The sequence below is a fragment of the Procambarus clarkii genome, chromosome 40 (assembly GCF_040958095.1).
Source record: "Procambarus clarkii isolate CNS0578487 chromosome 40, FALCON_Pclarkii_2.0, whole genome shotgun sequence".
Taxonomy (NCBI): domain Eukaryota; kingdom Metazoa; phylum Arthropoda; class Malacostraca; order Decapoda; family Cambaridae; genus Procambarus; species Procambarus clarkii.
Genome location: NC_091189.1, coordinates 26,979,956 through 27,004,453, shown reverse-complemented (window position 1 = coordinate 27,004,453; position 24,498 = coordinate 26,979,956). Strand labels below are relative to the sequence as shown.

At 46.0% G+C, this 24,498-nt stretch overlaps 1 protein-coding gene across 3 annotated transcripts in view; it reads right to left on the bottom strand.

The window, feature by feature from the left end:
* Nucleotides 1–3,592: 3,592 nt before the first annotated feature.
* Pcd (pterin-4a-carbinolamine dehydratase) overlaps nt 3,593–24,498 on the bottom strand; it is a 71,184-nt gene continuing 50,278 nt past the window's right edge. For 2 of the 3 annotated variants that reach the window (XM_045742176.2, XM_045742175.2), the window contains exons 3-4: nt 12,549–12,671; nt 3,593–10,184 (exon numbers count right to left, since the gene is read on the bottom strand). In XM_045742176.2, the coding sequence (XP_045598132.1) occupies nt 10,002–10,184; nt 12,549–12,671 (306 nt within the window). In that variant the 3' untranslated portion in view covers nt 3,593–10,001. Of the gene's footprint in view, nt 10,185–12,548; nt 12,672–15,680; nt 15,837–24,498 lie in introns of those variants that run through there. The other variant, XM_045742178.2, reaches the window with a different exon arrangement.

Below are 24,498 nucleotides of genomic sequence, written 5' to 3'. Positions count from 1 at the left end.
TTGATTTCCCACCAGTGTGTTGCGTTATTAATCCAATGAGATGTTTGAGATGAGGGTCGTCGTCAATTCGATTGTTAAATTGTGTAGGTAATAGACAATCTCTCCAGGCACGCCACGATCTCTTCGCTCTGCACGATTTTTATAGGGTAGCTTGGCACGATGAATACGGACGTAAGGATATCGTGTCCATAAATCTTCCACCATTCCACTCATCATCACGCTTGTGGCATCTATGTCATAGATGACGCAATCGGTGTGGGAATACTCCGAGAAAGATAGGTCACCAGCAACAGTAGTCAGCATCTTAACTATATATATCCACATATCATGTTTAACTCTTCGTTACATACTCATACACATTCATCTTACCAACTACTACTACTGCTCTCCTGTTCCAATACTTACACTTTTACCCCCACGACTCACAACCCCCACCAGACAATGACCGGGCGCTCCGAGCCACACACTCACCCCGCCCCCCGGGACCCCTCTCCACCCCGAGACTACGGACGTGTGCAACATCTCTGCAGGGGCCTAATTGGCTCACCTGCACAGGTGTTGCGCACGGTTGTAGTCATAAATTACGCTACTAACCTTACCTGATATGTTAGACCTGCCTGAAACGCTATGCATGTTAGTGGCTTTGCATAAATGTAAAAATACCAATATTATGTAATCTCAATAATCCATTGTACCCTCTTGCAAATAAATTATTATTAATATTATTATCCAAGTGTTTCCGGTACTGCATAATATTGGGGTCATCGGGCGCAATTTGCTGTAATGACCAGACGTACTCACATGTGGTGGCCAGGTCAAGGAAAGTAAAGGTGCTGGTAGACACCTGTGTCTACCAGCACCTTGTACTGGTTTGTTCATCACCTGTACCGTAGACAATGGCACGCTGCAGTTGCTGAGGTAGTCTACAAAACATTGGTCAACTATTGGCTCTGCAGTTACTATAGAGATATGTACCATCCTCACACCTGTAGATGGCCACGGTGTGGGCTTCTCCCTATCCAGATATTGTCAGGTACAATCCATGTCTAGGTTAAATCTCCCTCTGGGTTGTGACAGCTAGTAACTATAAATATACTGACAAAATTGACGTATTAGTCAAGGAGTCCTCGAAATAATAAAATAGACATTTCACCGTTATATAAAGGTCTTGTATTCCTGAGGAAAGGATGAAGGAAGAATTATCAGGAAAAATTGATTATCATGCCTATTAATGATCTGGGATACAACAAAATTATTATCTATGGATATCCCTTAAAATTATTTATGCTGGAATATATTTATGCCTTAGATAATGCTCCGGATTTAACTGTGGGCCTGTCTTACGGATATCCTAGATAATGTATAACTTAGGGTGGAATATGCGTCTTACCAACGGATATCCTAGCCATATGATCAAGGCTGCAATAAGAGCCTTACTTACAGATATTGCTTTTCTTATGGTAATGATGTATAGGTTGGAGGGAGATAATTGTCAGGAGAAAGTGCCAAGCCATTACCACCATATAGCACTGCGAAGGGATCAGGATAAGAATTTAGGATGGAACGGGGGCAAGGAACGGTTCCTAATCACTTAGACGGTTGGGGATTGAACGGATTGAATTTTTCTGAGTGTCTAGACTCTGGAATGTATTAGTGCCGTGTGACAGCTGTTGCGACTGGGAAGGGAACTATCAGGAGAAAGCACCAAGCCATTACAACTACATAGCACTGGGAAAGGGGTCAGGATAACGAATTGGGATGGGATGGGGTAAAGGAATGGTGCCCAACCATTTAAACGGTCGGGGATTGAACGCCAACATGCATGAAGCAAGACCGTCCAGCCTAAGTAGTTGGGCTGTTGTGACTGATTAATATTCGGTTTAGTTAGTCCTGTTCATTGTGCTAAAATTAAAATTTCGCATAGGAAACATTGTTAGATCTACATGTTCCAGAGGTTTCCTCCCATAAATACCCTTTTTATTTATTTTTATTTAAACAATATACAAATGAACATATTGGATTATTTATACATATTATGTATCCAACCCAGCACTAATATGCAAAGTGGGCATAGCATCAAATAATTGTTAAAATTATTTATAGGTTTCAAGGTGTAAACACTTGTTACTAAACGGGTAATAACCTAACATATATATTGTTCAAGAATTTTTGCAGATATGCATATATTAAGTGATTGAGGGAGATACAGATAAATATATAGAAAGATATGATATTGCCTAAGGGTATTGCTCGGGAGACGGAACCCACCTCTACACTACACACGACCGTATTTTTCAGTGTGATTGTATTGTCTAATGCTTGGCATGACAAGTTGTCAGCTGCAGCACCTGTCATGAGCTGAGTGGCATCATGTGTATAGCATATTAAGGTGAGTTGGGTTGTACTGAGTTAGGATTACGCTCATTTATGTTAAAGGAATGCATAATGTTGAAGTTAGGGCCGAATAGCATTATGGTTGAAGCTGTTAGTATTTTTTTTTAAGGAATTTTATTTGCATTTGTTGTCTAGGAATTTTGGTAAGTTTGTTGTGATATATCAAAAGTTGTCACATAAGGTTTATCAATGTCTTTTGTGATTAGTGCTACCTAGAGTAACTGGTCACAGATCATGTAAATATAGAGATTCATGATGTTAAGAGCTTAGTGTAGATCAGCGAAGCCTGAATCCAAATTGATCTTGTCAACAGTTTGTCTTTAATAGTTCGTGTCTGAGTTTGTAGTTGGTTAAGCGTTCAAATTCTTTATCTAACAGCTCTAGTAGTTTGTTTAATTTTGAGGTCATAATGGGGTTTGCCTCGTTCTAGTATGGGGAGAAAACTAGCAGTTTTTTAGTGGCTAGTGGTGTCATAAGTCAGTGAGAACAGTGTTTAATGAATTTGAAAACCGTCTCATGAGGATCACAATGGAGACTGCCAAGAATGGCCATGAGAACTTGGTCAATACTAGATGTTCCAAAGACCCTGTGAGGGGTTGCCATGAAACCTTGGCTGATACCATATGATCTAAGGGCCCTGACAGCTTGGCAGATATCAGTGGATCCAAAAAGCCCTGAGGGGCATTTACCAGAACATGGTCAATAAGAGGGGTGGCCATGGGAACTTGACTGATTCCATCCCCAGGATGCAACCCACAAGTTATTCAGTGATATCCTAATTTTTAAGTTTTCCTGTTCATACTTCATCATATCCATACGAGCAGTCCCCATGGTACAGTGGGAAAAACACTCGCCCGGTGCTTTGGCCTGAGTTCATATCCTGGCCGGGGAGGATTGACTGGGCATCAACCCTTAACTGTAGCCTCTGTTCACCCAGCAGTGAATGGGTACCTGGTTGTTAAATTATTTGGCGGGTTGTATTCCGGGAAAAATTAGGATTTGGACTTGCCTGAAATGCCCTGTGTGCTAGTGGCTGTACAAGAATGTAAGAACTCTTGTATATATATTAAGAGTAGTTCTGTACTTCATGAAGGCCTGCAATTAACAACACTTTCTTCCCTCAAGACAATATTTTAACTTTAGATCACTAGCTGTCAGCCTTGAAGGTATAGAAAAAACATGAACAAAAAGTAACTCATTAACTTTGTATAATATCTTTATTCATAAGAAATATGATTCATGGCATAGAACATTATATTTCATAAATACATAATCCACACAGATCAACTTGGAAGACCTGTAACAGCATGTACATGTGTAAAACCAGAGAAGTTATTATGAAAATCTAGTACAAAAAGCAATACAGATAATTATCAAAAGAAAATCACAACCAGTATGGCTGTACAGCATAGCACTAGGCAAGAAACAATTTAATAGATTGTTCAATAGTTCATCACTTATGTAGATGAATTAAAAGAAAGTTTATCTATACTGAAAGTGACAATTTCCTGAGCATTTTACCTACTGACATCTGATTTAGAGAAATTGCTGGGAAGCAAATTTTCTTATTCTAAAAATTGAGATACTCAACAGTACTATGAGACAAATGTGAGGGAATGAAAATTCCCTCAGCTAGTTTTTCTAGTTCGCTAGATTAGGCTAGAGTTGCTCTAGGACTCTAGACAGGAAGTTTTGAAACTACATGCACTTGTGTGGTGTTGGATGAAAGCTTATGCTGGGAACCATCGTTTAAAACTAGCCAGAGTTCTGTGACTGCTCTGTAAAGAGAGTTACAGAATTTATCCTGTTTCTGTGAAATGGGATTGGAGAGAGAGTGAGTGGTATAAGAGGGTACTTGACTCGCCAACAGTTTTAGAGGTGGGGGGACTGAGGGGGTGAACGTTGCCTTCCCCACCATGTGAGGTATGGCGCCACTGTCATAGGCCTCCCCCCTTCTTGTGACGTCACGGGACGCCTCATGGCGAGGGCGTCTGTGATTCGTCTAGGCACCTCAGCCTCGTGGTGAGTTTTAGGCGCGGACGGCTGTAATTGGAAGCGGCACGAGGGGTTGTGCCGGCTTTGTGCTGATTGGTCAAGACAAGGTGGGGGGGGGGGGAGATGGGCATTTGAGTTCCCCTGTGCCGCCAAAATCTTCAGTCTGAGCTGGGCGGCAAGCTAAGAAGGTGTCCCCAGGTGGGGGGGTAGCGTCTACCACCACCGTTAATCGCTGTGTCATCCTTATTACTCATCGTGCATGGCACTTCTGCTATCATGGGTTGTGTCGAGGCCCAATTTGCGTGAAATAGGGCCAAGGAGTACGGAAGGAACAGAAAAAAATCTAAGAGACAGTGTTCACCCATGAGGCAGCTGGCAGGCCTCATGGTGTATCAGATGGTTCCTCACATTGGGTTCGAGTATCCTGTCTATGTTAACGGACAATTGGTGGAATAAGGGCAGGGCCTCCTAGTGTAATTGTGGTGATATTACAGGCCCCTGTTGAACTTTGAATTCCACCTTGCTGTGTCCACCATGTGGTGACGCCGGCCATTATCACACCCGGTGTACGAGCGAGACATGCTCTGGTATGATGGAGGTGTGGGTGCTCTCCCATCCACGTTGTGTATGCCTGTGGGCGCCAGTCAGCCAGCCTGAGACAATCCCCATGTGCGCGCCGCTCAATGGCCAGACAGTGGGGCCACGTGATAGCCACACCCTGGCCACCCCGCGCCATCTCAGCCCGGGTGGGGTGCTGTGACGCCCCGTGCTACTCCGTGACCACCCCTTAGGGCCACGCGGTGGCCACCCCAGGGCCACACCTAGTCGATGCATGTGGAGCGAGCTAGGTGTTCTTCAGCCAGTGAGGTAGTGACTGGGAAAATGAATGTAATGACAGTGGAAATCGTGAGTATAATTGTTACAGTGTCTCAGGACTGTTGTTAATTCCGGTAACAGCTGTGTTGTTCCATAGCGCCTGCCAGGCAAGGGAAGCAGCTGAGAGACCGCTGTCTGTACTGACGTCCAGGTGTCTGTTTGTGATGCACCTGGAGATGGATGTTGTACACGGTGCCACACATGTAGATGTATATAGATATATGTTGTGTGTAGACTGACTCGAGTATGTAACCAGTCAGTGTAGAGATTTACCATGTAAGTGATTATTGTTCGGTCGATTCAATATATATCGTTCAGAGTCAAGATTAATGCCATGTTGCCGCATGTTAATTATATCATTGCAGAGGTAGGCAGGCCAGTGTTGCAGGGTTGTCAGTGGATACCCTGAGGTCTGTATAATTATGTATAATTTGTCTAGTGATATAATTTTCATTGATCAAGTGAATGCCATTTCCATGTGTTTCATTTGCATGTATATAGATGTATGGTGTAGTGTGGTGAGTCAGCAGATGTGATTGCCGACTGATTACCTAATGATGTCATTAACATGTGGGGTATGCTGACGGCATCATTATGTTGTACGTTTGGGCAGTGTTGTAACCAAGTATACGTAATATTACTGAACTAAGAGCTGTGTTGAAGATTTAAGGAGGTCCCTTTGATTATTCAGGGGAATTCACAGTACTTAATGAGAGCAAGCAATTGATTAGTTATAGCCTAATTATGAGAATTAGTGCCAGCTGTCCGCGTAGCGACGGTGTTTTATATTAACGTAAATTGTCTTGCTGAAGTAGTAGTGATTGCACACAGTAGTCCCTTGCAACTGTTGCAAGATTAGAGGGGGCAGTAATGTAGGTATACTTTTGTTGTTGCCTAACCGTGTGGGTACTGTAATTAACGTGTTGCAGAAGCTGCAACCGTATGTGGGCTGTGCATTTATGTTGTTATGCATGCCACTGTAAGTGTGACCTATTTAACCTGGGGTTACTTTGTATTCTTTAAGTTGTGTTGAGGACTTAAGGATTCAGTGAGTTAATTAATGGGAATTAACTGTATAAGGGGTTGCACATTACTTGACGAGTGAGAGAGCTGTTAAAAGGGAACAGTACTGAGCTTGTTGAAATACGTTTCTGGTGCAATTAATTGTCCATGTGACAACTAATTGACCACTCTAGCTAATTATGTAATTAGCATTCACATCATGAATTCACATAGTGGGAGAGGAACTGTCAGAGTCTGTCAGTATTTGTGTTAACATAATTTGCTCGAGACTAATTACCTTTCTGGGGTATAGCAATTAGTGGCTCATGTTAATTAGTGGAGTAATTAACATCAGGGGTCTTGATGACTTAGATGACTCGGTAAAGCGAGGTCATGGAGCTAGCATAACTCGTTATATTAATCATATCCTGTCTGATGACAGTGGATTAAGAGGCACTCATGTTAATTAGTGGAGTAATTAACTCCTCGTCCGTGAATTCACAGTGTTTGATGAGACCTGCTCAGGCAGTGCGGAGTGAGACATATTTATGTATGATTAATTATCTGTCCTGGTGACAGTTAATTAATTGCTCAGGGTTAATTAGAGTAATTAACACATTAAATTAAATTTTGACATAGACTGTTGAGAAGCTGCCAAATTAGTGGTAGGCTTAGTTAACGTAACTCGATTGGGATTTAATTAGTTGTCCGTTTGACATTAATTAGGAATTACTCACTGAATACTTGAAAGAAGTCAAGTGTGATGTAATGTAAGAGACTGAGTTATTGTTAACAGGTTGACTTGTGTTAAGAGAGACAAGTGTTGATGATTAACGTAGAGTACCATCATGTTGTTGTCTAAGGGAGACAAGTGTTTGTGATTAATATAGAAGTACTTTGTTGCTGACTGCTGTGATCAGTCAATTAACGTAATTAATCACATAATCAATTTTGTAATTGATTAAGGCAATTTCTTTGGTTTTTCGTCTGGTGACGAGAGTAAAGTAACTTGGGGACTACTGGAGTAGTGTCTCAGAATCCTACTCTGCCTGGCTTTGTTTACTGTTTACAGTGCAACTTCTTGCAGGGAGTTGCAAAGTGTTCACATTAGGTTGTGATAGGGGGAGTCAATGTTGGACTACCCGCCTAGTTACGTGGGTATCTCACCTGTAGGGTGGGAGGACCCGTAAGATTGTGATTATAGTATCTGGTCACCGTGAAACGTGACAATACTGATTGCAAGCGTATGTCATCAGTGGGCATCATTGTTCAGTTAGTTCATTTAGTCAGCTCGAAGTGTCAGCAAGATAGAGACTGCTGTTATTTCTCGAGGGGCTGTTGAATAGCTGTGTTGCAAGTGCCACTGGATAGACAATGACGTAACAAATCACTCACTGTGGTGTAAACTAGGCTTGTGAAATATTTGTTTGCAATATTGCGTCGTCAGTGGGCACACCTGTGTTCAGGTTAGGTCAGTATGCAGCCGTACAGCAATGGACCGGAGTCATTGCTATTTAGCTGTTTGTTACAGTGCCACTGGATGGACATTTACGTAACGTAAACTCGATGTTGTAGTAGTTTAGTCTCTTGTTATTAATAAATTATTTTTGTTATAGAAAACGGTCTTTGATGTCAACCCTTCAACCATTCTTTTCCACCCATGTTCTCCTTTATACGATTGTGCAATGTGATCCTTTTTTTTTAAATGATGGCTGTTCTTGGGAAATTCGAATTCCAATTCTTAGCTCCACATCAAATATAAATATTTGATTGTGAGAACCCGTCGGCTACCCTTTATTGGTTTTAACGTCCTGTTTAACTAGGTTGGAGGAACCAGCGGCCTACGTGGGCAGGTTTTCACCCTAATGGTGGAAGCCTGGCGGTTTGCTTCCGCTTTTCCTTTTTCTATTGGACTCATGCTTAGAGTAGAAATATCTGCAGTGTGCAATTCTTTATGCTTGATATCCACCTCCTAAGGGAGGTAGGCGTAGAAAAAAATCTCACAAATGACTAAATGGAACAAAACAATTTCGAGATTAAGGGCCAGGTATCTTCCCCACCCGCCCATCAAATGAGCTTAGTACAGTATGGCCCATATGCATGCGAGCTAAAGTTCTCCCATGTCCATTTCTGAAGACAAAAATAATCAAGGGAAAAAAATCACAGTTTATATTTTCATTTTTCATATAACCAAATTAACTAAGCAAATTTCAGAGCTTTCTTCAAGATTTTTCAAGAGACTTATATTTTCTTTATTAATTCCACATCACTACTTATTCAGATGTGCTAAACATTTAGCAGTAATTAAGTAAAAATATTTGCCAAATGATGGCCCAGAAATTTTTTATATATGAAGAAATTTGTGAATGCAGTACTAATGTATTTAAAAATAATTAAATATAATATTGTACTTAATATGATATGAAGGAATTCAAGTACCTGTAATAGCATACTGAATGTTATGACATTTTGACACAGGATGGTTTATGCCACTTTACCACTGACCATCTTCAAACCTTTGATATGAAAAGAGCAAATGTGACTTGGCTATCAATATTGTACTGAAATCTTGTTAATGCTGCAAGAAGTATGTGAATGCAGTGCTTGATTCAACTGGTGTTTTCACCATAAATATACAAATAAAGACCTTGAATCAGATAGTGGTGTATTATAAGAAAATATGCAAGTTATTCCTTTAGCTAGCAAGCTTGAGAAAAGATGGATGAAAGGAAAGATATAAGCAAGCAGTTATTAAAAAGAGTTAATAGGTGCCACGAGTACGTATATAATCAATGCAATATGTGCAAAGTTAAAAGCTTAATCAAATTACAAAACTAGGAAAATGGGTTCAAAGTACAGTATAAAAATCAACTATTAACATTATCATAAACATCAATTTTACAATAGGTTCAATATAAAGGAAATATAATAACTTCAGCAAGGCAACATTATCTTTCATTAACTAATCAACACAATCAACAGCAGCTATCCACCAAGAAAAAAAAAAGGATAGCAGTAACGAAGAACTGAATGACAAGCATATGTCCATCTATACAAGGATACTACAATACTGTACTCTATGACCAATGTAATACTCATTCTATTATCCACTAGAAATGGCCAAATATATCACCTAGATACAATACAAGAGCAATATGAGGAGCCTGAACCGTCAAACAGTAGTTTTCCTTGCTAGCACGGTATCCATTTTACTATAAATGGTTGCAAGGACTGTCCAATACTGTACTGTATTAATTGATGAAAGCATCAATTGGTACAAACCCTCTAATCCATGGCCAATTGCACAAGCACTCATTTACAGTTATCTACAGTATATAATACAAATTCACACCTTGTATGGAGTTTTCAAGTAGTCTTGATATCGTGTTAGCATTGTAAACGACTGTTTATGAGTTTGAATCGGTTACACTACTCTTGTATTTTGGCTAAATTCATACTTGTTTGTGGATCTTAGCTTGATCTTGTCCACACATACTGAATTAAAACAACTGATAAGACTTCTATATAATATATAAAAATAAAAGTATAACTATACAGTACTAATGTAATTCTATTAATATCCACTACTTACAATTCAAATCTAGCTTTGTGTATGGTGATTCATCATATTAGATCTTGCGTATGAGAATCATCCTTCCCTGCATAAGATTTATCACATAATATCTTGCTTTTGAGAATCATCTTTCTCCTGACAATGAAGTTCTTCCTCTTCCTCACTTGCTGGACAGCTTGAAGGTGTCATCACAAAAGGTGGCCATATTGATATCTTTGGAAGACAATCCACCACAATCATGCGTCGACCAAGTAACTTCCACCTTGTTGTATACGTTGAACCATTCTGGGTGGTGGTCCATCTTCTCGCTTCTCAGTGCAACACGACCCATCCATCCCCAGGCCTGCAACAAAAAAATCTTCTACTAATAAAGGGAATTTTTTAGCCAGCCTTATTTTCAGTAGCTTGAGTTTTCCTTGTTTTTCTTTTAGCATGCAAATTCTGAATTTTAATTTTCACTGGATGCCATGGAGACTACAATAATTGAGAAGCTAGTGGAGCATACCTGGAGCAGGGAATTCTAATCCCCAAGCCCAGCCTCAGACCAGACTTCACATGATAAAACTGATCCAACAGGCTGTTGCTTGGCACAGCCCACAGGCCCAAATATCCACTACAACCCAGTTGGCCCTGTACTCCTTGCAGTAACGTGTCTAATTTGTTCTTGAAGGAAGAGCTAATGTGGATGCTCCACAACTTTATTCTCAATGGTTTGTTACATTAACCCAAAGCTTTGCCAGTGGAAAGCACAACTGGATTGTCAATACACCACATGTTCTAATGGCCATCTGACCTGTGTCTTATCCCTTAGTTTGCAGGAAAATCTAGATCTGCAATGCTCTTGCAAACTGGAGTATGCGGTTGTGAGAGGTTTCTGATGTTCCATCAAATAACTTCTAACATTGCTAATGTCAGTACACAATGTTAGGCTGGTCTTAGCAGATGGGAACCAGAATAATAATTCCTGTGATTGCGTTAGGAAATCTGTACTTAGGCTTATCAAAGTCCCCCCCCCCGTCAACTCACATCAGTTCCCTAACTTTTGGGTACTTATTTACTGCTAGGTGAACAGAGGCATCGGGTGAAAATACCCAATCATTTCTATCCAACCCTAAGATCGAACCCAGCATGTTAGTCCTGGGAATGACCCAGGACAAGACGTCCTGGGATGTTCGTCCGAGTCGAGGATGTAGACCATTGTACTACAGAATCTATATGCCTGCATATTGTGTGTCCTGGATTTCAGTGGCACTTTGCATCATTGTCTAGTGTCACAAGTGAGTCGTGTAGCTTCCTGTGAGAGCACTGATGTATCTTGATACTTTAACATTAGTATGCAACTGAATAAAAACCTTAGGAGATTATCAGCAACTCTTACCTGCATGCTGCAGGATTTTATTAGCGGGGAGGGCCTATGGACTTGAAGGGCTGGGAGTCTCAAGAACCTATAGGCCTGTCAGTCAATAAATCACAGTGCCTCACTTACCAACTTTGTATTGTTATATTTACTACTGTCTTGCTCTATGTTGAACAAACCATACACTAGAAAGTGAAGGGACGACAACGTTTCGGTCCGTCCTGGACGATTCTCAAGTCGATTGTGGTCCAGGAAGGACCGAAACATCGTTGTCCCTTCACTTTCTAGTGTGTGGTTTGTTCAACATATTTCAGCCACGTTATTTTGACTCCTCATCTGTGTCGTGCTCTATAGTAATCCTTTTACTTTTATCTTGCTCTATAGTAATCCTTGTCCTATCATCTTGCTTTATTTTCTGTATCTTATAACCACTTTGAGAGTGGTTATTACTCGGTAATTTACATGTGGCAGTTTGTGGCTGTCTAAAGAGTTTGTCATTTTTACTCTACTGACTCATTTTTATGCAGGTAATGTATTACATTGCCAAAATGTATTATTTGCCAAAAAAACTTGACAAATTTACTTTAAAATTTGAAGGATAGAAAATACTGAATAGCAATTTTGTGTTTAATCCAAGGATTTCATTACAAACTTTCCATATGATACACACGAAAGGGTTAAATGAGCAGCAGAAAGTAAGTTGAGTAATCTAAACAAAACTGTAGTGGATTTTGATATCAATGAATTTGTTGTTACATACCTAGAGATATGGAAACAAATCAATAGCAAAGAGAGTGTTTACTTATCAATGGAGCAAGATCTAGTTCTGTATGACTTATTTATACCTGATGCACTAATTACCTCTCAAAGTGTGGGAGCTCAGTGATCTTAGGAGTGTGAGCCATGTCACACAAAACTAAGTTTGGTAAGGGTTCATTATTTACGTTTTTTCAATTACTTCTAAGAAAACACTACCCTCTCATCCAAGTCAGTTTGGGCACATTGTCCCAACAACTGGACCAATCAGTCTTTGGAATGGCAAGCTCAATAGATTTTTGAGAGACCAATCTCCACATAAAGTGTCATCTGATCCTGTACTGAATGCTGAATGCTTAAGCAAAAACTCAAATTGTATGATGGTTGAGACATAACCAATCACAGGCGAGTAGGCCTCTGACGTCACTCCATACAGAGCCAGCACTAGCCGCTCTCCAAGCAGGCCTCAGTATCCCTCAAGACCAGAGTTAGGGTAGGACCTCGGCAGGCCAGATATATACCTTGTTACCTTACTCAATAAACTACTAAAGTGAAACATTATGCACAATTTGTGTGTTATAGGATCCAACTCACCTCATTGAAGTCCTTAAAGAGGAATGTTTTCTTCACAGCATCACGACCATCTACCATTGTCCAGCTGTCGTCCAGTAGAGGCTTTAGTTTTGACTCTCGCTCCCCTGCTGTTAGTTTTTGTGCCTAGCATGGAACACAAGATCAAGTATCATAATGAGTAATGAAGCAGCTCAGGACAGTACAGATAGCAGACTTCATGTACATTCCATAAATTATCTTTTTACATGAATACTGATATCTTGTCAAATAACTAAAATACACAAAATCAGGATATGGGTTATATTTAACACTGTATACTGAACTATTTTTTCCAAAATGTTTTGCATTATTTGTGACCTTAATAATCAAGTACCTTTACAATGTTACATAAGCAGTATTTTTCTCAAACAAATAAATATTTGCCAAAACAGTATTGGTATAATAAATTTAAAACCACAACTAATCCTCATTCCCTCAAATTCTAATCATAACCTTATGGTACCCTAGTACGGTGAATATAAGTCACGTCACACACAAGATAAAGTTCGTCAATGATTTTAAACCTTATCTATACTGTACCTAACATAACCCAACTGAGTCTAACAGAGCCTAACCTAAGACCTAAGTCTAACAGAGCCTAACCTAAGACCTAAGTCTAACAGAGCCTAACCTAAGACCTAAGTCTAACAGAGCCTAACCTAAGACCTATGTCTAACAGAGCCTAACCTAAGACTAAGAGCTTAAGATGTACTGTATATTGTTTTAACAATTAGAAAATGAGCTTGTTGAAATGCCTGTGTATGATTTGGCCAAACAGTACCCAGTTTGGGTTCTCTGCTCTACTGATGCATATGTAAATTTCACGAAGTCTAAATTTCACGAAGTCTGTAAACACCATTGTATTTATACCATTGAATTTTGTTTTAAATTCATACACAAGCCTGTAGAATTTTCATAAGATTTTTAATAATTTACCAAATAACACTTTTAGAATTGATCTAATTTTCTAGGATCTTCTATTACTAAAGACATACTGTAACTGCAATGTTCTTTGGTCTGAAGCAATGGGCATCTATAACAATTATTCATTGAGGGAATCAGTCTCTCGCCTATGGATCCCATCCCATATTGGCCTCTAAATGCATGATAAAACTGATGAGTTAGCCATTGCATGTGCTTTAAAAGTGGAATTGATTACCACCTTAGATTGCCTTCAAGCAGCCTAAGGGGAGTAATATGACAAGAACTGCAATAAAATTTAGATGATCATAAGTACAGTATTGTCAAAAGAAGATGCTATGCTGGGAAGACTATGTAGCAAACTTTAAAGAAACTGACATTTACACTAGTCATTATGTCAGCCCAGCCTCCAAAAATGATAAAACTCATGGCAACTTTTTGATAAAATGTACAAAATAGTCTTCTGTACACAATTTTTTTTTGCATTAATGGAATATGTACTCTAAATGGAATTCTTAAAAGTGGTACAGTACTGTAAATTTAAAACTTAACCTAACCTGTCCTAGGGCAAAATAAACAATCCTAGGCTTAATACAGTATATGCAACTTTGGCCTAATTTAGTACATATATGCTCCCTACTAGACCTAGGAAAGTTTAGGTTCTGTTGTTGCCTACTTTCTGGAAGACAGAAGACTTAGGAGAGAAATGATTACTACATACAAAATTATCAGAATTGATAGGGTAGATAAAGACAGACTGTTTAATACAGTATGGGCAGTACTCATACAAGGGAAAACTGGTAGAAACCAAGTATGTAAATGAGCCACAGTCACATTAGAAATAATTTTTTTTTGTGTCAGTAGTTAACAAATGGAATACACTAGAAAATGATGTGTTGGAGGAAGACTCCTGCTGAATACCTGCTTGATGGAGTTCTGGTAGTAACTCTACTTCCCAAGCCCAGCCTGAGGCCAATTTTGACTTGTGAAACCTTGGTCCACCAGGCTGTTGCTTGGAGCGGCCCGCAGGCCCACATATCTACCACACCCCAGTTGGTCCGGCACTCCTTGAGGAAAACTACAGTATCTAGTATTATCTTGAAGGTGTCCACAGTTGTTCCGGCAATGCAGTATTTCTTATACTGGCTGGGAGGACGATGAACAACCGCGAACCTCTGACGTTTATGTGTCAGTGTCTGTGGTGTACTGGTAAAATGCTCCCCTGGCATTTTGCGAGCACTTTGTCCTGGGTTCGTATCCCGGCCGGGGAGGATTTACTGGGCGTTAATCCTTAACTGTAGCCTCTGTTTACCCAACAGTAAAATGGGTACCTGGCTGTTAAATGATTTGGTGGGTCATATTCCGGGGAACATAGGATTAAGGACTTGCCCGAAATGCTACGCGTGCTAGTGGCTGTAGAAGAATGTAAGAACTCTTGTATATATCAATAAATAAATAAAAAAAAAAATTGTTCTCTGATTGTGCCTATGGCACCTCTGCTCTTCACTGGTTCTATTCTGCATTTTCTTCCATGTCGTTCACTCCAGTACGTTGTTATTTTACTGTGTAGATTAGGGACCTGACCCTCCAGTATTTTCCAGGTGTATATTATTTGGTATCTCTCTCGTCTCCTTTCTAGTGAGTACATTTAGAGAGCTTTGAGACGATCCCAATAACTTAGGTGCTTTATCGGATCTATGGGTATGTTGTATATATTCGCTGTATATACAGATTCAAATGTAGATATGATAAGAGCCCAATAGGGTCAGGAACCTCTACATTAGTTGATTAAGAATTGAGAAGAGGGACCAATGAGCCAAAGTTCAACCCTCACACAAGCACAATTAGGTGAGTAATCATACCTAGAATAAACCTCAATGCCTCCTAAGGGCTTCTAGTCCTAATATATTATATATGTACTATATATTATCTAGTAGTGGTATATATCACTACTGTATATCAAATACAATTCGTAAGAGGTGGAGTAATTGTCGTGTGCAACCCGTACATATGTGACGAGGTCATATAAGTAGAGTAATGAGGAGGTTACACAGAGGGAGACAATACCAAGGAGGTGAGCCACCACCTGCAGCCTCACTACACCCATCTCCACTCCTCTCTCACTCAACAACACAACTAGTAACACACTGCAACCAATACTTAATTTCACATCCGTGAAATTAAGACACGCACCATATCTGAGGCGACTGTGAGGAGTGGGAGTGACACAGTGGTGTAGAGGACGTGGGGGGGCCACCAAGGAGCAAGTGACCTGAGGGCCCACACACCCGCCACCACCACTCCTGGATAGCAACAGGTCCACCACTCCTCCATACACGCCTACCCCTCCCTCTCTTTCACTTGTGTATTTCCCTAACCCATCCTTACCCGCAATCACTGACAATCATCACACATTCTAATCATCATTAGCCTAAAATATATACGGCAAAAAAAAACTCTCAAATATATATATATACATTTTCCAGTAACTGGACGTACCTAAGACATAGCCGCGTCCAGGCATTCGGATGCAGGCTGGACAGGGTCTAGCCTTCAGCCAAATCAATGACGATTTACCCGAAATTGGCAAAATATATTATCAAAGGTTCTTTCTTTTTCTAAGAGAAGCATGAGAGGTAAAGATTAGATTGAGTCATGAATAAGGAAGCGATCTTAGACTGCAACAGCAGATAACTGGGCCACTATAGTTAATAATAGAGAACTTTACTGCTCACCGGCCATAATCCTGCTATTGGCTTAATTATTAGTGTATTTTCTATCACAGACGTGACCAGACATTTACAATGACTGATAATGGGAGAGCTTACCAGGCCACGATGGGGAGGGATGGGTGATAGACGCGGCTAGGTGGGGGTGGGGAGGGATGGCTGATAGACGTGGCTAGGTGGGGGTGGGTGAGGGGAGGGTGATAGATGTGGACAGGTGGGGGTGGGGGGTGGGGAGGGATGGCTGATAGACGTGGCTAGGTGGGGGTGGGTGAGGGGAGGGTGATAGATGTGGACAGGTGGGGGTGGGGAGGGATGGCTGATAGACGTGGCTAGGTGGGGGTGGGTGAGGGGAGGGTGATAGATGTGGACAGGTGGGGGTGGGGAGGGATGGCTGATAGACGTGGCTAGGTGGGGGTGGGTGAGAGGAGGGTGATAGATGTGGACAGGTGGGGGTGGGGGGTGGGGAGGGATGGGTGATAGACGTGGATAGGTGGGGGTGGGTGAGGGGAGGGTGATAGACGTGGCTAGGTGGGGGTGGGTGAGGGGAGGGTGATAGATGTGGACAGGTTGGGGTGGGGAGGGATGGGTGATAGACGTGGCTAGGTGGGGGTGGGGAGGGATGGCTGATAGACGTGGCTAGGTGGGGGTAGGTGAGGGGAGGGTGATAGATGTGGACAGGTGGGGGTGGGGAGGGATGGGTGATAGACGTGGCTAGGTGGGGGTGGGGAGGGATGGCTGATAGACGTGGCTAGGTGGGGGTAGGTGAGGGGAGGGTGATAGATGTGGACAGGTGGGGGGTGGGAGGGATGGGTGATAGACGTGGCTAGGTGGGGGTGGGGGTGGGGAGGGATGGGTAATAGTCGTGGCTAGGTGGGGGTGGGGGTGGGGAGGGATGGGTAATAGTCGTGGCTAGATGGGGGTGGGATGGGTAATAGTCGTGGCTAGGTGGGGGTGGGGGTGGGGAGGAATAGGTAATAGTCGTGGCTAGGTGGGGGGGGGGGGGGAGGGGTGGGTAATAGTCGTGGCTAGGTGGGGGGGAGGGGTGGGTAATAGTCGTGGCTAGGTGGGGGTGGGATGGGTAATAGTCGTGGCTAGGTGGGGGGGGAGGGATGGTTAATAGTCGTGGCTAGGTGGGGGTGGGATAGGTAATAGTCGTGGCTAGGTGGGGGGGGGGAGGGATGGGTAATAGTCGTGGCAAGGTGGGGGTGGGATGGGTAATAGTCGTGGCTAGGTGGGGGGGGGAGGGATGGGTAATAGTCGTGGCTAGGTGGGGGGGGGGGGGGAGGGATGGGTAATAGTCGTGGCTAGGTGGGGGTGGGATGGGTAATAGTCGTGGCTAGGTGGGGGTGGGATGGGTAATAGTCGTGGCTAGGTGGGGGGGGGGGGGGGAGGGATGGGTAATAGTCGTAGCTGGGTGGGGGGGGGGGAGGGATGGGTGATAGTCGTGGCTAGGTGGGGGGGGAGGGATGGGTGATTGTAGTGGCCAGGAAGGAAGGTGATTGTAGTGGCCAGGATGGGGGGAGGTGATTGTAGTGGTCAGGATGGGAGAAGGTGATTGTAGTGGTCAGGATGGGGGAAGTTATTGTAGTGGTCAGGATGGGAGGTGATTGTAGTGGCCAGGATGGGGGGAGGTGATTGTAGTGGCCAGGATGGGGGGAGGTGATTGTAGTGGCCAGGATGAAGGGGAGGTGATAGTAGTGGCCAGGATGGGGGGAGGTGATAGTAGTGGCCAGGATGGGGGGAGGTGATTGTAGTGGCCAGGATAAGGGGAGGAGATTGTAGTGGCCAGGATGGGGGAGATGATTGTAGTGGCCAGGATGGGGGGAGGTGATTGTAGTGGCCAGGATGGGGGGAGGTGCTAGTAGTGGCCAGGATGGGGGGAGGTGATTGTACTGGTCAGGATGGGGAGGTGATTGTAGTGGCCATGATGGGGAGGTGATTGTAGTGGCCAGGATGGGGAGGTGATTGTAGTGGCCAGGATGGGGAGGTGATTGTAGTGGCCAGGATGGGGGGATGTGATTGTAGTGGCCAGGATCGGAGGTGATTGTAGTGGCCAGGATGGGGGGAGGTGATTGTAGTTTTCAGGATGGGGAGAAGGTGATTGTAGTGGCCAGGAAAGGGGGAAGTAATTGTAGTGGTCAGGATGAGGAGGTGATTGTAGTGGCCAAGATGGGGGGAGGAGATTGTAGTGGTCAGGACGGGGGAGGAGATTGTAGTGGCCAGGATGGGGGAGGTGATTGTAGTGGCGAGGATGGGGGGAGGTGATTGTAGTGGCCAGGATGGGGGAGGTGATTGTAGTGGCCAGGACGGGGGGAGGTGATTGTAGTGGCCAGAATGGGAGGTGATTGTGGTGGCCAGGATGGGGGGAGATGATAGTAGTGGCCAGGACGGGGGAGGTGATTGTAGTGGCCAGAATGGGAGGTGATTGTAGTGGCCAGGATGGGGAGAACATGTTTGTAGTAGCCAGGAAGGGAGGTGATTGTAGTGGCCAGGATGGGAGGTGATTGTAGTGGCCAGGATGGGGAGAACATGATTGTAGTAGCCAGGAAGGGAGGTGATTGTAGTGGCCAGGATGAAGGGGAGGTGATAGTAGTGGCCAGGATGGGGGGAGGTGATAGTAGTGGCCAGGATGGGGGGAGGTGATTGTAGTGGCCAGGATAAGGGGAGGAGATTGTAGTGGCCAGGATGATGGAGGTGATTGTAGTGGTCAGGATGCAGAGAAAGTGATTGTAGTGGCCAGGATGGGGGGAGGTGATAGTAGTGGCCAGGATGGGGGGAGGTGATTGTACCGGTCAGGATGGGGAGGTGATTGTAGTGGCCATGATGGGGAGGTGATTGTAGTGGCCAGGTTAAGGGGAGGTGATTGTAGTGGCCAGGATGGAGAGGTGATTGTAGTGACCAGGATGGGGAGGTGATTGTAGTGGCCAGGATGGGAGGTGATTGTAGTGGCCAGGATGGGGGGAGGTGATTGTAGTTTTCAGGATGGGGAGGTGATTGTAGTGGCCAGGATAGGGGGAAGTGATTGTAGTGGTCAGGATGAGGTGATTGTAGTGGCCAGGATGGGGGGAGGAGATTGTAGTGGTCAGGACGGGGGAGGAGATTGTAGTGGCCAGGATGGGGGAGGTGATTGTAGTGGCCAGGATGCAGAGAAAGTGATTGTAGTGGCCAGGATGGGGGGAGGTGATAGTAGTGGCCAGGATGGGGGGAGGTGATTGTAGTGGCCAGGATGGGGGAGGTGATTGTAGTTGCCAGGACGGGGGAGGTGATTGTAGTGGCCACAATGGGAGGTGATTGTGGTGGCCAGGATGGGGGGAGACGATAGTAGTGGCCAGGACGGGGGGAAGTGATTGTAGTGGCCAGAATGGGAGGTGATTGTAGTGGCCAGGATGGGGAGAACATGATTGTAGTAGCCAGGAAGGGAGGTGATTGTAGTGGCCAGGATGGGAGGTGATTGTAGTGGTCAGGATGGGAGGTGATTGTAGTGGCCAGGATGGGGAGAACATGATTGTAGTAGCCAGGAAGGGAGGTGATGGTAGTGGCCAGGATGGGGGGAGGTGATAGTAGTGGCCAGGATGGGGGGAGGTGATTGTAGTGGCCAGGATGGGAGGTGATTGTAGTGGCCAGGATAAGGGGAGGAGATTGTAGTGGCCAGGATGGGGGAGATGATTGTAGTGGCCAGGATGGGGGGAGGTGATTGTAGTGGCCAGGATGGGGGGAGGTGCTAGTAGTGGCCAGGATGGGGGGAGGTGATTGTACTGGTCAGGATGGGGAGGTGATTGTAGTGGCCATGATGGGGAGGTGATTGTAGTGGCCAGGATGGGGAGGTGATTGTAGTGGCCAGGATGGGGAGGTGATTGTAGTGGCCAGGATGGGGGGATGTGATTGTAGTGGCCAGGATCGGAGGTGATTGTAGTGGCCAGGATGGGGGGAGGTGATTGTAGTTTTCAGGATGGGGAGAAGGTGATTGTAGTGGCCAGGAAAGGGGGAAGTAATTGTAGTGGTCAGGATGAGGAGGTGATTGTAGTGGCCAAGATGGGGGGAGGAGATTGTAGTGGTCAGGACGGGGGAGGAGATTGTAGTGGCCAGGATGGGGGAGGTGATTGTAGTGGCGAGGATGGGGGGAGGTGATTGTAGTGGCCAGGATGGGGGAGGTGATTGTAGTGGCCAGGACGGGGGGAGGTGATTGTAGTGGCCAGAATGGGAGGTGATTGTGGTGGCCAGGATGGGGGGAGATGATAGTAGTGGCCAGGACGGGGGAGGTGATTGTAGTGGCCAGAATGGGAGGTGATTGTAGTGGCCAGGATGGGGAGAACATGTTTGTAGTAGCCAGGAAGGGAGGTGATTGTAGTGGCCAGGATGGGAGGTGATTGTAGTGGCCAGGATGGGGAGAACATGATTGTAGTAGCCAGGAAGGGAGGTGATTGTAGTGGCCAGGATGAAGGGGAGGTGATAGTAGTGGCCAGGATGGGGGGAGGTGATAGTAGTGGCCAGGATGGGGGGAGGTGATTGTAGTGGTCAGGATAAGGGGAGGAGATTGTAGTGGCCAGGATGATGGAGGTGATTGTAGTGGTCAGGATGCAGAGAAAGTGATTGTAGTGGCCAGGATGGGGGGAGGTGATAGTAGTGGCCAGGATGGGGGGAGGTGATTGTACTGGTCAGGATGGGGAGGTGATTGTAGTGGCCATGATGGGGAGGTGATTGTAGTGGCCAGGTTAAGGGGAGGTGATTGTAGTGGCCAGGATGGAGAGGTGATTGTAGTGACCAGGATGGGGAGGTGATTGTAGTGGCCAGGATGGGAGGTGATTGTAGTGGCCAGGATGGGGGGAGGTGATTGTAGTTTTCAGGATGGGGAGGTGATTGTAGTGGCCAGGATAGGGGGAAGTGATTGTAGTGGTCAGGATGAGGTGATTGTAGTGGCCAGGATGGGGGGAGGAGATTGTAGTGGTCAGGACGGGGGAGGAGATTGTAGTGGCCAGGATGGGGGAGGTGATTGTAGTGGCCAGGATGCAGAGAAAGTGATTGTAGTGGCCATAATGGGGGGAGGTGATAGTAGTGGCCAGGATGGGGGGAGGTGATTGTAGTGGCCAGGATGGGGGAGGTGATTGTAGTTGCCAGGACGGGGGAGGTGATTGTAGTGGCCACAATGGGAGGTGATTGTGGTGGCCAGGATGGGGGGAGACGATAGTAGTGGCCAGGACGGGGGGAAGTGATTGTAGTGGCCAGAATGGGAGGTGATTGTAGTGGCCAGGATGGGGAGAACATGATTGTAGTAGCCAGGAAGGGAGGTGATTGTAGTGGCCAGGATGGGAGGTGATTGTAGTGGTCAGGATGGGAGGTGATTGTAGTGGCCAGGATGGGGAGAACATGATTGTAGTAGCCAGGAAGGGAGGTGATGGTAGTGGCCAGGATGGGGGGAGGTGATAGTAGTGGCCAGGATGGGGGGAGGTGATTGTAGTGGCCAGGATGGGAGGTGATTGTAGTGGCCAGGATGGGGGGAGGTGATAGTAGTGGCCAGGATGGGGGGAGGTGATTGTAGTGGCCAGGATGGGAGGTGATTGTAGTGGCCAGGATGGGGGGAGGTGATAGTAGTGGCCAGGATGGGGGGAGGTGATAGTAGTGGCCAGAATGGGAGGTGATTGTAGTGGCCAAGATGGGAGGTGATTGTGGTGGCACGGATGGGGGGATGATAGAAGTGGCCAGGATGGGGGGAGGTGATTGTAGTGGCCAGGTTGGGGAGAACATGATTGTAGTAGCCAGGATGGGAGGTGATTGTACTGGCCAGGATGGGGGGAGGTGATTGTACTGGTCAGGATGGGGAGGTGATTGTAGTGGCCATGATGGGGAGGTGATTGTAGTGGCCAGGTTAAGGGGAGGTGATTGTAGTGGCCAGGATGGGGAGGTGATTGTAGTGGCCAGGATGGGGAGGTGATTGTAGTGGCCAGGATGGGAGGTGATTGTAGTGGCCAGGATGGGGGGAGGTGATTGTAGTTTTCAGGATGGGGAGGTGATTGTAGTGGCCAGGATAGGGGGAAGTGATTGTAGTGGTCAGGATGAGGTGATTGTAGTGGCCAGGATGGGGGGAGGAGATTGTAGTGGTCAGGACGGGGGAGGAGATTGTAGTGGCCAGGATGGGGGAGGTGATTGTAGTGGCCAGGATGCAGAGAAAGTGATTGTAGTGGCCAGGATGGGGGGAGGTGATAGTAGTGGCCAGGATGGGGGGAGGTGATTGTAGTGGCCAGGATGGGGGAGGTGATTGTAGTGGCCAGGACGGGGGAGGTGATTGTAGTGGCCACAATGGGAGGTGATTGTGGTGGCCAGGATGGGGGGAGATGATAGTAGTGGCCAGGACGGGGAGAACATGATTGTAGTAGCCAGGGAGGTGATTGTAGTGGCCAGGATGGGAGGTGATTGTAGTGGCCAGAATGGGAGGTGATTGTAGTGGCCAGGATGGGGAGAACATGATTGTAGTAGCCAGGGAGGTGATTGTAGTGGCCAGGATGGGAGGTGATTGTAGTGGCCAGGATGGGAGGTGATTGTAGTGGCCAGGATGGGGAGAACATGATTGTAGTAGCCAGGAAGGGAGGTGATGGTAGTGGCCAGGATGGGGGGAGGTGATAGTAGTGGCCAGGATGGGGGGAGGTGATTGTAGTGGCCAGGATGGGAGGTGATTGTAGTGGCCAGGATGGGGGGAGGTGATAGTAGTGGCCAGGATGGGGGGAGGTGATTGTAGTGGACAGGATGGGAGGTGATTGTAGTGGGCAGGATGGGGGGGAGGTGATAGTAGTGGCCAGGATGGGGGGAGGTGATAGTAGTGGCCAGAATGGGAGGTGATTGTAGTGGCCAAGATGGGAGGTGATTGTGGTGGCACGGATGGGGGGGGATGATAGAAGTGGCCAGGATGGGGGGAGGTGATTGTAGTGGCCAGGTTGGGGAGAACATGATTGTAGTAGCCAGGATGGGAGGTGATTGTACTGGCCAGGATGGGAGGAGATTGTAGTGGCCAAGATGGGGGAGGTGATAGTAGTGGCCACGATAGGGGGAGGTAATTGTAATGGCCAGAATGGGAGGTGATTGTAGTAGCCAGGATGGGAGGTGAGGTGATTGTAGTGGCCAGGAAGGGGGGAGGTGATTGTAGTGGTCAGGATAGGGGGAGGTGATTGTAGTGGCCAGGATGGGGGGAGGTGATAGTCGTGGCCAGGATGGGGGGAGGTGATTGTAGGGGCCAGGATGGGGAGAACGTGATTGTATTGACCAGGATGAGGGGAGGTGATAGTAGTGGCCAGGATGGGGGAGGTGATTGTAGTGGCCAGGATGGGGAGAGGTGATTGTAGTGGCCAGGATGGGGGGAGGTGATTGTAGTGGCCAGGATGGGGAGAAGGCGATTGTAGTGACCAGGATGGGGGGGAGGTGATAGTAGTGGCCAGGATGGGGGAGGTGATTGTAGTGGCCAGTATGGGGGGAGGTGATTGTAGTAGCCAGGATGGGGGGAGGTGATTGTAGGGGCCAGGATGGGGAGAACGTGATTGTAGTGGCCAGGATGGGGAGAGGTGATTGTAGTGGCCAGGATGGGGGAGGTGATTGTAGTGGCCAGGATGGGGAGAAGGCGATTGTAGTGACCAGGATGGGGGGGAGGTGATAGTAGTGGCCAGGATGGGGGAGGTGATTGTAGTGGCCAGTATGGGGGGAGGTGATTGTAGTAGCCAGGATGGGGGGCAGGTGACTGTAGTGGCCAGGATGGGGAGGTGATTGTAGTGGCCAGGATGGGAGGTGATTGTAGTGGCCAGGATGGGGGGAGGTGATTGTAGTGGCCAGTATGGGGGGAGGTGATTGTAGTAGCCAGGATGGGGAGGTGATTGTAGTGGCCAGGATGGGGGGAGGTGATTGTAGTGGCCAGGATGGAGGGGAGGTGATTGTAGTGGCCAGGATGGTGGGGAGGTGATAGTAGTGGCCAGGATGGGGGAGGTGATTGTAGTGGCCAGGATGGGGGGTAGTGATTGTAGTGGCCAGGATGGGGAGAGGTGATTGCAGTGGCCAGGATGGGGGGTGATTGTAGTGGCCAGGATGGGGGGAAGTGATTGTAATGGCCAGGATGGGGGGAGGTGATTGTAGTGGCCAGGATGGGGGGAGGTGATTGTAGTGGCCAGGATGGGGGGTGGTGATCGTAGTGGCCAGGATGGGGGAGGTGATTGTAGTGGCCAGGATGGGGGGCAGGTGACTGTAGTGGTCAGGATGGGGGGAAGTGATAGTAGTGGTCAGGATGGGGAGGTGATTGTAGTGGCCAG